Genomic DNA, 13,763 nt, shown 5'->3' on the forward strand with positions numbered 1-13,763 from the left:
CAGATTATGACTTATAATAAGTATTGGCAAATAGACCATTGACGGGAAACAGGCTTTTTGAATATATGCAGTCTGTCAATTACAATGTCGACTTTCTGTTCTACTTTATTAACTCATTGGAAGACATGGCCATTCATAATTATTTATTTTTTTCATGGAAATTGAATAGAAATAAATAAAAAAAAACTTACCATAAACAACAACAGTAGCTGAGGCACTACGTCTTCTAGCCACGACATTGTTGGCTACACAAGTGTAATTTCCTGAATCTGAGAGTCGTGCTTCGTGGATAATCAGGTTGTGATTTGCTCGTGTATCGAAATGAGCTTCAGAGTGTGTGCTGACTGGTTCATCATTCTTCAGCCATTCCACCTAAAAATAACAAAAAGAAACAGAATGTTTATGTAAGGCACCAAAGACCTATTTTGTCATTAGGTCCCATTAAGATCAAATCACTTGACACAATGTACAGTATGTGATAATCCCAATAAAATTCTACAACAGACAGCGTAATATGTTCTTAATGACAGATAATAAGGTCTGTCAATCGATTAAAATAATTAATCGTGATTATTCACATGACTGTCATGAGTTAACACTTGATTAATCACAACTTAATCACATTTTTTATCTGTTATAAATTTACCTTACAATACAATTCAGTTCATTTTGACAGCCCTACAGATAATATAATAAAAAAAAATTATTCACACCTAGCCTTGAACTATACAGCTAATCTCATGATCATTTGCTAGAAATAAGAGTTTTAAACTGCTGTTGCTGTTTGACAGAAGTGATCAAAAATAACAGCAAATTTTAGTTGGTTGGTTAAAGATCCAGAAGTCTAATTCTACTGAAACACACCTGATCTTAATTACACACATCCTATAAACAGGGACTATCACTAAAGACTTCTTGCAACCGTGCATTTTGTTTCTATTTTTCTTTTGTGCTTTTTGGTTTGTTTTTTTTGTCTGTTCCTGTTTATGGTTTTTGCTTCCTGCTTTAGAGCTTTTTGCCAGTTTCTTGTCTTATCAGTGTCCTCATGAACAAAAAACAGCATCGCATTTGTCTCTGACTCTGATTTCTGTAACGTGGACCATATTTACATCAAACTCATTTGACCAGAAAGAACATGAAATGTCAGAAAGAGAAGTTTTAATCAAGACAGTATGTTTTAAGGCAATTAAAATAAGAAGTAGATGCCATTCTCTGTTTCAGATTCAGATCAGATCTTCCTTCCAAGGTGGCCTTGGCAGTCAGATATCAAGCTTGCTGGATAAAAATAAAAGCCAGCCTTATGTACATGCCAGTGAATAGGATAGATATACTCTTTTTTATTAGTGCCCATTGAAAAAAGTTGCATTATATTTGCCTAAAGCTTTCTTTATACATGCAGTGGTTTTATCATTGCAAGTTGCCAGTCAGTGTACTTTGAAGTTGCCAGGAGGAGTTCTTACTATTGGTTGCCATAGTAACTTTTACCAGTGGGTGATGCAACTATCATTCCACTTTGGACAATAAATCTGTAAAGAGATCACATGTGCTCTGCTCTTCTCTCTTCACTTTCAATGGTAGTCACTGAAACAAGTTGCTTCACATTTGCTTAAAGTTAAACTTCTCAAAAGTCTTCAACCAACGCTGGTCAAAATAAATAGTTTCCACCTGCTTTTTGGCTATGACTCGATCCATGTGTGATCAGTGCAATAAAGTAAAAATAAATCTGTGCTGTACTGATTACGTCCCAGGTGACTCTCCGGTTAGAGCTTGTAGTTTAAAGGAGTGTATGAGCTAAGGGTAAAGTTATGTCCAATTGCAATTGATTCATTTCACTCCGGCCTCATATTCATTGATCCATGGGTGTGTGTTTGGAGTCTTAACAACACTGTGACTTTGGGGATGACCAGTGAAGATGTTTTAGTGTGCTTGTCCTGTGTAAAGGAAAATTCTGAAGTCGAAAAATAAGCAGACACAAACAGGCACCCTTCTTCTCTCTTGCTTTCTTTTTTTCTTCCTCTCCTTCACTCTCCAAGGTTTTAGATAAACGTGGGCGTAAATGGATAGATATTTCAGCTGTTAGCTGGTGAGTGGAAAAATGTGTTTCGTGCCCTGTTTGATGGCCAGAGTGAACGCTTTCATCGCAAGATTTTAATTTCACTATTTTCTTTGTTCCACTCCAAATGACTTACCCAACTACTGGTATATCTCTGCTCACTTAATTTCTCTAGCACAGTCCTTAGATGCCTTTATTTTAAACCTATTATAATTGTAGACTTGTATTATACATTTAGGCACACTCATAATACTCTGATTTAAATTATGATGATGATGGCTTGATAACCTGATCTCTAGTAATTCTCTGTGTGGAGTCACACAAAGCCTCCTGTATCTCTATGTGTTGCCTTGTTTACCCCCTACCTCCTAGAAATCCTGTTGGCAGTGATATTGGCTATGCTAAATGCTCCGGAGTGTGTAAATGAGCAGGTGTGTTTGAGTTATGGGATAGAATGGCATCCCATCCAGGATGCATTCTTGCTTTGTGCAAAGTATTCCTGGAATACCTCCTGGTACCCACTGCAAACCAATGGTGAAGATAAATATAGAATCCAATGGGTTCTTCAGTTCTCTCTCAGAGAGCGCTTAGAGCAAGAATTTAAATTCGTAACGGTCCTATCCCATCAAATTCTTTGCATTCAAAGGCACAGATGGTTAACTAATAAGACCATAAGATACCTTTTTAGTCATAAATGATTGTTATTTGGGAAGCTAAGAACTCTAAAAGTAGCAAGAGAACCTGCATATAATTCTTGGAAGATTTTTCTAGCAATAAACATGAAACTTAAATAGTAAGTTTTCTTCATGGTTTCTTTAAATGGTCTGGTGATTGAGGATGCTGTTGGTCAAGGGTGCCTAAATCCTGGAGATCACCACTATCACCATCATGAAGTAAACATTTTGGCTGAATTTGGAATTAAGTTTATAGTCATAACTTTTAAACCATTTGCCCAAAATTAATTTCTTTTTCTGTCTTATTATATATACATCATTTGGGAGAACCCCTTATCCACAACAAATTACACCTATGCAGTGGCAGCTTTTTGGTGCTGAGATCTGAATTTATCACAATCTAACCATAGTTCAAGGCCTTAACCACTGGGCTACCACCTCCCTACCAGATTTCTCACCCTCTTGGATTTGGACTACTACAGATTTTTTTATCACCAAATTTGAAACATCATCATAGTAAGATTCACAAATGTTCTCAAAAGAATTTTAAATACTCAAATCGGACAGCAATGCCACTAAACAGAACGTAAGGCTGTATCTCATCAACAAGTTTGGCCACTCAAACAAAATTTGACAGACATCTCTAGGACCATGGCCTGAGTCTATGCAAAGCATTTCACCTACTGCATCAATTGGCTAAGTGACAATAAAGTTACAGCAAACTGCTGCACCAAGTTTGGCTTATATCATCCTTACACCCTGCTGCATATTAGTTCATGTAGACCTTTTCTCCTTCACATACACACCATGAGTGAAACCACAAATCACTATTGAATGAACTTTTGCTTAAAATTATGATTATGTTCTTTTTGTGATGCAACAGTTGTATCATGTCTTAGAGTTTGGGTGTTTCGCCACCCAATTTATATGTAAAATATTTTTCCATAATCCCTATTTTAATTGTTGAATCCTGTACTGCTCTACCTAAAGAAGTTTTTGGCTAGTCAAATTTATGATATTTATGTATTGAGCTCTATTTGTCGCTCTCTCGCTCTCCTCTTCTCTCTCTCTCTTTCAGTCTGTTTTGTATTCATGACCCGATTTTGAGGTCTTTATGAGTCCTCTGAGAGTCTAATCATAGGCTGATGGGAAGACAGGGAATTCCATCCCTTTGTGGTGCCCAGGGATTGAAGGAAATTCCAGGTTCCTCAGTGCCACATCCATTCTAATTAAAGCCCGATGTCATGATGGTCGGTCTTACAACCATGCAAACAGCTTTTAAACACCTGGCAATACAGCTGAGAGTTTGTGGGGTTCATTTTTCCACAGTTACTGGTAGCCATGTAGCCCTCAGAGAGCTCCACAGCTTTGATGTTCCACATGAAGATGAAAGAGCCAAGATCTGAGGTCGCAGCTGTTTAGGAATAAGAGAGAATATCTAACCTATAGGATTGCACAAGGATCAAACTGAATCACAAAGCATCCAGCGCAAATAGAGTAATGGCCAAAATGGCTTTCAAGTAGCAGACAGTGAGCGATTGAGGCTAGCAGATGCTGGAAACTGTTCCAGGTTATGGTTGCATCATCATCAAGTAAAGAGAAGTGAGACATTGACAACTCTGGTGGATTGTATGAAGGAGTTCCTAAAGTCTTTTTTTTTCTTTTTTTGTTATGAAGCAATGAATCAGTGCTAATCTTGGCACTAGAACAAGGTGAATAGCCAAACAGGTCAATATAATTAGTGTCAGGGAGAACAGCTCGTAATATTGTCATTCTGAAGCTGGAATCCTTTGACGTTTATTCATAGGGGAAGCGAAAGTGACAGGAAGGCAATTACAGGATGGTGCCTTGCTCAATTAGGCATTACTTTGGGTGATGTCCGTCTGTATCATTTTACAATTGCTTCTACAATTTGAAACAACATCATGACGAATTTTTCACCAAAAATGATCTTCGACAGGTGCTTGAAGCTTTTTACACCTGCCGTGACTTCATCTATGGCAAATGTTATCAATTTAAATAATTGCAAACTGTTTTGCCTCATCAGACATAATGATTAATTGCATTACACAGAGAAATCTGTGCCATGCCATTATGAGGTTTTCAATGTTCTTGGCATATTTATTTGATGTCTTCCTCTTCATGAACGATCGTACTCATCTTTACACTGACATAATCTGGCACTTTCATTTCCATGCTGGTGTATCAGATTTCATTACGCTAAGCTTATTGTCCATGGGTGTTGATCTCATGAGTTGGATGATAGCGATCAATGCAGCTTGCTTTAAATAAACTCCACAAGGTGGAGTTGGTAACCTTTAAAAAAAAATTTTTTTAATTATGTTCGGAAATGCAATGTTTTGTGTTTTCCAGAGAAAAGCAATTTGTGATCAGTGATCTGGTGATATTTATTAAATTCCCCATCTGATCTAATGTCTCTTCACATTTAGCTGGGTAACATGATATGGTTCAAACAGACTGTGCGAGTGGTTATGGCTCCATCATATTATTTGCTCGACCTTTAGTCTCTGATTACAGTAGAAGTCATGTTTTCCCTGAACAGCATAAAGGAAGCCATTTTGGAAATAATTCATGCCCATTCAAACGGAGAGCCTTTTCTCTTGACAGTAAGGCTAACGCTGTGTCTGGTAACCACTGATCGACTCTATTTGCCGGTTTCTCCTCCTCACAATTAACAGAGGAACCATTTTGGCTTTAATTTTAGGAACAGGATCTGGCTCGTATTCACAAACCTATACTTTCTTTCGACAAAAACATGCCATGTTGTCTCCAGTGGCTGTTGATTAGCCCCAGTGACAATTTCTTTTATTTCTGTTTTCAAAATCCTACCCAGCAGCCATTTTGGCACTCTATCCAACATGACAGATGGCACATTTAGCTACTTTTTCAGTTTTCAGCTGGCAAGGATAAACAGAGACCTGGGCTTTGACATGCTTGGGATGGTCAAACCTAAGGATAGCAAAAAAAAAAAAAAAAAAACTTGAATGGTACATCACAGCCGTGAATCTCCAGGCAAATATATTTTCATTCTTTATCATTCTTTCACTGCAAAAGAGATCTGTTCATCACACCTGCTGTTAAAATTTATAGTGCAGTGGAAAATCATACACTGAATTTAGAGATGAACCAAAACAATCAAAGAATTAAGAAAGCATGTCAAAAAAAATGCAGGGGTGTAAAATGACAAGCTTGCTGTGCTCTTAATACAGTACTTGAGTACATGGTTACTGTATTGTTATACAGTATTTTCTTTACATTTACACAAACACCCTAATCCAGAGCGAATTACAACTGAGCAGTTAAGGTTTAGGGGCCTTGCTCAAGTCAAGTCAAGTCAAGTCAAGTTTATTTATATATCGATTTTCACAACAGACATTGTCTCAAAGCTGCTTTACAGAAATCAACAGTCAAGGTGAATGGTGTGCATTTACCCCTGATGAGCAAGCCGACTGTGGCGACTCAAGTACCCAGCAGTGGCAGCTTGTTGGTGCCAATCTGGTGGTGGACTTTGTGACTTTCCGGTCCAGAGTCCAATGACTTGAAAACTAAGCTACCACCTCCTGTATTATTTAGTTTTTTGGGTAAAAAAGGCTCTTTCCCCAGGAAGACTACAAGCTAATTAAAAAAACTGTTTTGTGCAAACATTTATATAATTAAAAAAATAATTCATATGCAAAACAAAACAAAAGGGGCCATTCCTTGAGTCAACTAATTAGATTCTTGATCTTGGTTTTTGGTTGTTTACCTTATGCTACATATTTTGTCCAATTCTCAACAAATTTGGCACATGACATCTTCAGAGTGAGCCTAACAAAAAAATTATTTTTAATATCTAAACAGTTAACACCATAATGGGCAAACCATTCTGACAACAAAGCTGGCAAACAGACAGAGATTATATCTTGATGTATCTCAATGACTTTGCTTACCGGCAAATGACTAATTATCTCCATCTCCTGAAATATATGTGAGGATATGCAGCAAATTTCCTATCGGTGCCACCTACTGGCACAATAATGTGCTATAAATTCTTACATCTAAATGCCATTTTTGCTACTCTTTCACCAAAATAAGTCCTATCATCCAAAGTTTTGATTTACAACATGTTAGCCACAGTGCAGAGTCAAAAATGTACAAACCATAAATAAAATGACAATTCACTTTTTGACAATAGATCTGAAAACTCGGCTCATCAAGTCTGAGTGCTTGGCCCCCAGAAATTCTTTTTGTAGTAGTTAGCACTATCATTATTTTTACTACTACTTCTACTAAAATGATCAAGCCATCTCATATTCCCTTTCTTCTTATATTGTTGTTATTCGAGGTTGTGTTTACTTGAGTATAGTTCACTTAAATTGTTCAAAAATAAATTTTTGTTATCTCAGAATCTCACATTTTTAATACTCCAGCCTTTAATATTTAAATAACTTAGAAAACGTAATTTGTAAAGATATTCCCTTTTAGATGTTTTTTTTTTTTCTACTCGATTATAATACGCTTATTTGAGAGCCATTTACTTTGTGACTCCTTTTACTTTTATTTAACTGACTGCCACCACTGCTAAAATGTCAGAAAGATTAGACACAAAGCTTATTCTAGTCTGGTTTTATTAGCCTGGATCGGCACTAACATATAAATTATTGATGAATGTGTCACATTGGGATTTCCAGTGCAGCATTCACTTTTTTACAGAAAGACAGACAGAAAAAGAAGAGATCATTTACATTTATTGCTTTTTCTTCTCCTTTGAGAATAAGGGATAACAAGTAAGATAAAAAGAGTAAAAAATTATACAATTGTGCTATTCAGTGTTTGATTCTGACAGTTCAGGTGTAAGGATTCATTTCATATAGCAGCAGCTTATATAGTGTATAAGTTAGTGAGTTAATGCAAAGTGAGCGAACAGAAGAAAAATGTAAATCAAATCAATATTTGATGTGACTTCACTTTGGCTTCCAATTCTTAAACTTGCACACTTTGTACACTTGCACAAAGTCAAGGATTTTTAAGGATCTGAGTCAGGTGCATAATTATATTAAGCAAATTCGATTTTATTCGATTTGATTAGTTTCGATTTAGTTCAGTTAAATTCAATTCAATTCAATTCAATTCAATTCAGTCTCAAAGCAGCGCTACAAACATAAAGAAGTTATACATTTGGAATTTATACAATCAAGTTGTAAGTTTGTTCCTTATAAGGTTATCCCAAATGAGAGCGCCCATGGTTACAGTGGCAAGGAAGAACTCCCTGAGATGGGATGGGGAAGAAACCTTGAGAGGAACCATAATTAAAAGGAAACCCATCCTCATCTGGGTGTGCACTGAATGTCAGTTCACTATAGTTCCATCATTGTTGAGGTGAGCTGTTCAATAAAAGGCGCTTAAATGCAGAACTGCAAAATGTGGTACAAAGCCATTATAGCAGACTGTTCATATTTGTTACTGTCCAAATCCATCATCATAGTTCTTGAGTTGCTCAGTAACTTGATTGGTCTGTGGTATAAGTGAACTCCATTAAGATGATTCAGGCAGATTCTGAGAGAATAAGGTACTAATGGTCAGCAATTTCATACTGCATGTACGGTGAAACACAGTCATTAACTAAAACAGAAACAGCTTTGTAAGAGGAACTGAATGAGGAACTGCAAAACTCTGTTCCTAAGGTGAGGTTGGGAAAGACAATTTCATGTCATGGCACCATGGCAAGACTGAGCAGAGCAACAAGACACAAGGTAGTTCTACTGCATCAGCTCGCAAAGATTTTAAAGCAACCTGGGATTTCAAGATGTGCTTTTCAGGCTATTCTGAAGAAGCACAAATAAAGGGGCAATGTTGAAGACTGTAAACCCTTAAGAAAACTTAATGCAGCAGATGAAAGACACATCATACCGCTTCTCTTTGACATCACAATATGTCTAGAAATGCCATCAGCAAAGAACTGATGGAAACCAGTGGTACACCCCAATACTTTTCCTAGGAAGTCTGGTCAGAAGTGGTCTTCTAAATAAATAAATGATAAATAAATTAATTGTGGTCATAAAGCCATATTCAAGTTCAAGTTTAAGTTTATTTCTATAGCTCTTTTCACGATGGACATTGTCTCAAAACAGCTTTTAGGAATTACAGAATACAGAATTTAGGAATTAAAGTGAAATGTCCAAATTAAAAATATTTGGCTGTTGCAGTTTGTTTGCTAAAGGTCTGAAGAGCAGTTCAATAATGGCCAGGATTAATGATGTCCACAGTGTGGAGAAATACAGGCAGACACTTGTTCATCATGTAGTACCATCTGGGAGGCATCTAATTGGCCCTGAATGTATTCTGCAACAATAATTTTTTAAACAAAGTAAGTAATTAATAACTTTAGCATAAATAAGAACAAAGAGTCCTGAAAGTGATGGTTTGCCCCCACAGAGCCTTGGTTTTAACATCATCAAGTCTGTCTCGGTTTACATGAAGAGACAGAAGGATTCTAGTTCCCCTAAATGTTTAAACCAACCTACCTGCTGAGTTCCTTCCAAAACTGTGTGCCTTGAAGAATTGATGCTGAATAGCATGCTAAGGATATTCACCCCAAATGTAATATTTGTAACTGTAATATTTCATTGGAATAACTTTTGCTTTAATTATGGCACGTGTTCTCTGTGGCATTTTTTCGATATATCCATAAATGACATAAAAAATGCAAGATCTTGTATTGATGAGATCAACGGACCACTGCATAAATTCTTCTCCAGCACATTCCAAATCTTCTCAACAGGGTTAAGTTTAGGACTCTGTGGAGGCCTATCCATGTGTAATAATTATGCCTTATGTTTCCTGAACCACTCACCAATCACATATGTATTTTTATTAACCAACATTAATTAGCATTAAACACATATTTCAATGTAAATAAACAAAGGTTTAACCAAAAACAACAAATTTGCTGTAGCTAAAATAACATGTACTTTCCATCACCCTGCACCCTGCAGTTCATCGCTGCTATTTTTTCTCCAGTAACAGTGCACATATTTTTATGCTCTATACATTATATTGCTAAAGCAGGTTCATACTTACACCCACCTCTACTGCTATTTATGTTTAAGGAACCTATTTGTAAGACATTTGTAAAGTGATGAGGAAACTTTTCTGTGCTGTTGTTAGTAAGTTTGTAGCTTATGATACTCTCATGGCTACATTACATGGCTTTATTACATCAAGTAACATGTTCTCTTATGTTTTGTGTACACTGGCATATAGAAGCATAATACAATAATGAAAAAAGTTCTTTTGACATGATTCAGAGAAAAAGGGGTTGAGGGTTTGTTGGGGATACTTTACAAGCCTGGGGTCCATTGAATAATACTCAGCTACTCTATGTATGGAGTTCTGCAAGACCTCAATGTGTCCATAGGGGATTATTTTATGATACATTAAAGATACACATTAGGCAGCTACCATTGCAATATGATTCATCCCTATTACGATGCAGTGAGATCTGATTTAGATTTTATTTAACACAATGCGATTCAGTGCAATATGATGCAATAGAAAAAAATATGATGCTATGTAATTCAATATGGTACAGATAGTTTGCTTGTATTTCTTTGGTTCAGACAGACAGCAAATCATAAATTTACTTAATTAACCTTTCTGAGGTGGTACTGAGAGAATGTGTCTGTTTAGCGAGAAGAAATCAATCTAAAATATTGGTCACAAATTATTGGTCACTTTCTAAATAATTAAATGATAGTGCATCTACTAATAATTTTCTCTCTCTCTCTCTCTCTCTCTCTCTCTCTCTCTCTCTCTCTCTCTCTCTCTCTCTCTCTCTCTCTCTCTCTCTCTCTAACGTAACGAGCGTGGTGTTATACACTAGCTTCACTATTCTTACCCCGCATGTGTATGTGGGTTCTCGGCTTTGTTCTACAATTCGTTTATTGAGCATCAGGAGGTGCTCTCCTAGCTAGCCACAGCAGATTAAACAATGCATCTCATCTCTCTCTCTCTACACTCTCACAGTTCCCGCGCGGACTGATTCCAATCACGGGTTACTGTCTCGCTATAATATATCCAAATCTTATTTATAGTAATTTATAACTTAAAATTTCAGTCCCTACATATAAATGTAAAAAAACAATGCATTGCTATTTAAATGCCAGCTTGTACCTGATGCACACTTTTTAAATAAAAGTTTTTAGGCTGATCCCCAAAGTGAATTGTTGAATCTTACCATTCCTACTGTATACATGGGGATGGACACATTGCATTTAATCCCTTACCGGCAGATTTTTTTTTTTTAGATCATTTGGTAAACTTTCAATTGGAGGTTCCCTGGTGGTCTAGTGGTTAGGATGTGGCGCTGTCAACGAGCACGGGAACCAACCCCAGCCATTAGGGTTGCACAAGCCTTAGTGCCGGTCCCAAGCCCGGATAAATGGGGAGGGTTGCGTTAGGAAGGGCATCCAGCGTAAAAACATGTGCCAAATCAAACATGCAGATGATCCGCTGTGGTGACCACTAATGGGAGAAGCCAAAAGAAAGTTTGTTAAACTTGTAATTAATTACATTATTTGAAAAATGTCCCGTGACCATCAAGTGACTATTCAGAGATCAAATTTGCTTCAAAACTAAAAGTACTGATCAATATAAAAGTACCAAAAGTACTGATCTATGAGAGCTACATTTTAATCATACATGCAATTTAATTTGCCATTCCCCTGTGTATCATACCTTTTTAAGAAGAGAGTTTGCTATGGCTACAGACCCACAGAGAGAGTACTGTACCCTTAGGGTGCCCATGGGGTTGCAGTTGTAATTTCCTGACAGGTTCTTAACACAATTTGTATTCACTTCAATGTAGCAAGGAAATGCATGTTTTTTTTATAAATCATTGGAGTGAAAAGTAAGATTTTACATGATAAAATAGTAGTAAACTTTCTAGTAAAGTCAAAGTTTCCCTGAATTACTTTGACAAAATTTAGATAATGAAATAATAAATAAATAAATAATGAACTTAAGTTATCAGCTGAAAAAATACTTTCTTACTGTCCACTACTGGTATAAAGTATCATGATCTGTGAAATATAGTGAAATCAAAAACGATACTTTTATCAATTCTTTATTTTAAAAAGGGGTTTCAACTGTACCAAGATGTACACATATCTGAACTGAGAATCTGCCCCTGCTGTAATTCAGGCATTTCTGTTGCCGAGCTCCCCTACTGTTGCAGATTTTATGCCTGACATCTCCAGCACTTCTAACAGGCACAGTATATGAGCTATCACCTTGTCTGTACTGAAATGTGACATCCAAAGATTTATTGTCATAAGAAGTAGAAATCCGTGTTAAAAAAAGAACTAATTTTCAACAATCATCTTTTCAGAAACATTAAATTCGAAAACCTACTAAAGCAGACCAGCTCTTTTTTTCAGTATTGTTGTTCCCTATAAATACTGTTCACAAACTTAAGGGAAATAAACGTAAAGTGGTTAAGAAGTTGGAGTTTTGATTGGAAGGTTGCAAATTCAAATCCTTGAACAATTTAGTCCACTGACAAAATTCCCATGCTGGGCACTTATTTAATTGTATATCTGAAATAGTTTTAAGTCGTTCTCGATAAGGCTGAATGTCAAACGCCAAAAATTTATAATCTTGTTCATAATAACTGCTGGATTATAACCAATGTTGACATGGTACTTCCATGTATGTAACATACACTATATCAGGGGTCTCCAATCTTTTCCAGAAAGGGCCGGTGTGGATGCAGGTTTTTATTCCAACCAAGCGAGTCCACACCAAATTCTACCTGTTCAAATCTAATGATCATCATTGTAAATGACTATCAGGTGTGACCATTGATTGGTTGGAATGAAAACCTGCACCCACACTGGCCCTTTCTGGAAAAGATTGGAGACCCCTGCACTATATGGACAATAGTTTTGGAACACCTGACTTTTCCAGCCATATGTGGTACTTCTCCGATCCAACGAAGTTGATATAGGAGACCCAAACCTGTTTCAGCATTCCCATGCCCTTTGGACAAAGCCAGCTCCATGAAGATATGGTTTGCATGGTTGGTGTGGAAGATCTTGAGTGGCTTGCTATAGAGCTCTGATCTTTTCCCTTTAAAGCATATTTGGGATGAATTGGAATGCTGACTGTACCCTGAATGAGCACAAATCTCTACAAGCATTCTCCAAAATCTAGTGAAACATCTTCCCAGAAATGTTAAGGTTATTATAAGAGCAAAAGAGAACTAAATGTGGAATGGGATGTTCAAAAAGCACATACCATCTCTAATGGTCAGGTGTCCACAAAATGTAGTCTATATAATAACTTGCTTCATATTTCACAGCTTTGTTTCATAAGTGAGATATAAGTTATCACTTTCTATATCCTAGTGCCCATGAATCTAATTCCATGAAAGAGAGACACCAATTCCAACCTCTGAGGCTTTGAGGTTTTCTGAACACAATAACAAAACACATCTTATTTAGGCTTTTATCAAATACAAGAAGGAAACTGAAAATGAAAACGTGAAAAAACAACAAAGGTCTCCACCTTTGTGCAAATGAAAGCATAATCCGTTGATGTAAGGCCAGCTAATTTACTGTTTAGAAATAAAAGCTTGTTCAAGGATGTGGGTGGAATGTCACAACAGGGGATGTGACATTTGAAAGCTCGACACAGGGTATTTTTAAAACTTAAAACCAGTTTATATCCACTCTGTTTTACAGACCTCACATGTGCCAAAGGCAGAAAATTGTAAAATATTAAATATAATCAGAATAAAAATGTCTTATTACAATTATGCCAGTTTTCTTTGTTTCTTTCTAGGGGACATGGTTCACTCCTGAGATAAGTGTCTTCTGTATGTTCCAAGAACAAAAAAATATTTTAGTTATTTTTTGTTCGGATTTACTTTTTTTATTCTTCTCCTTTTCCTGTCATTGTTTGGCTACCCTAACGTGTTCACCTGTTCTGTGTTACATTTTTTATTCGTTTATTTTTTTATACGCTCTTGTTGTGTA

The 13,763-nt window shown here is 36.4% G+C and overlaps 1 protein-coding gene across 2 annotated transcripts in view; it reads right to left on the reverse strand.

Moving 5' to 3' along the window:
- Positions 1 to 13,763, reverse strand: part of unc5da (unc-5 netrin receptor Da) — a 254,244-nt gene that overhangs the window by 42,111 nt on the left and 198,370 nt on the right. For both annotated transcript variants that reach the window (XM_083564027.1, XM_083564028.1), the window contains exon 5: positions 192 to 372. In XM_083564027.1, the coding sequence (XP_083420153.1) occupies positions 192 to 372 (181 nt within the window). The remainder of the gene's footprint in view (positions 1 to 191; positions 373 to 13,763) is intronic.

The sequence above is a fragment of the Silurus aristotelis genome (assembly GCF_946808225.1).
Source record: "Silurus aristotelis genome assembly, chromosome: 16".
NCBI classification, from domain to species: Eukaryota; Metazoa; Chordata; class Actinopteri; order Siluriformes; family Siluridae; genus Silurus; species Silurus aristotelis.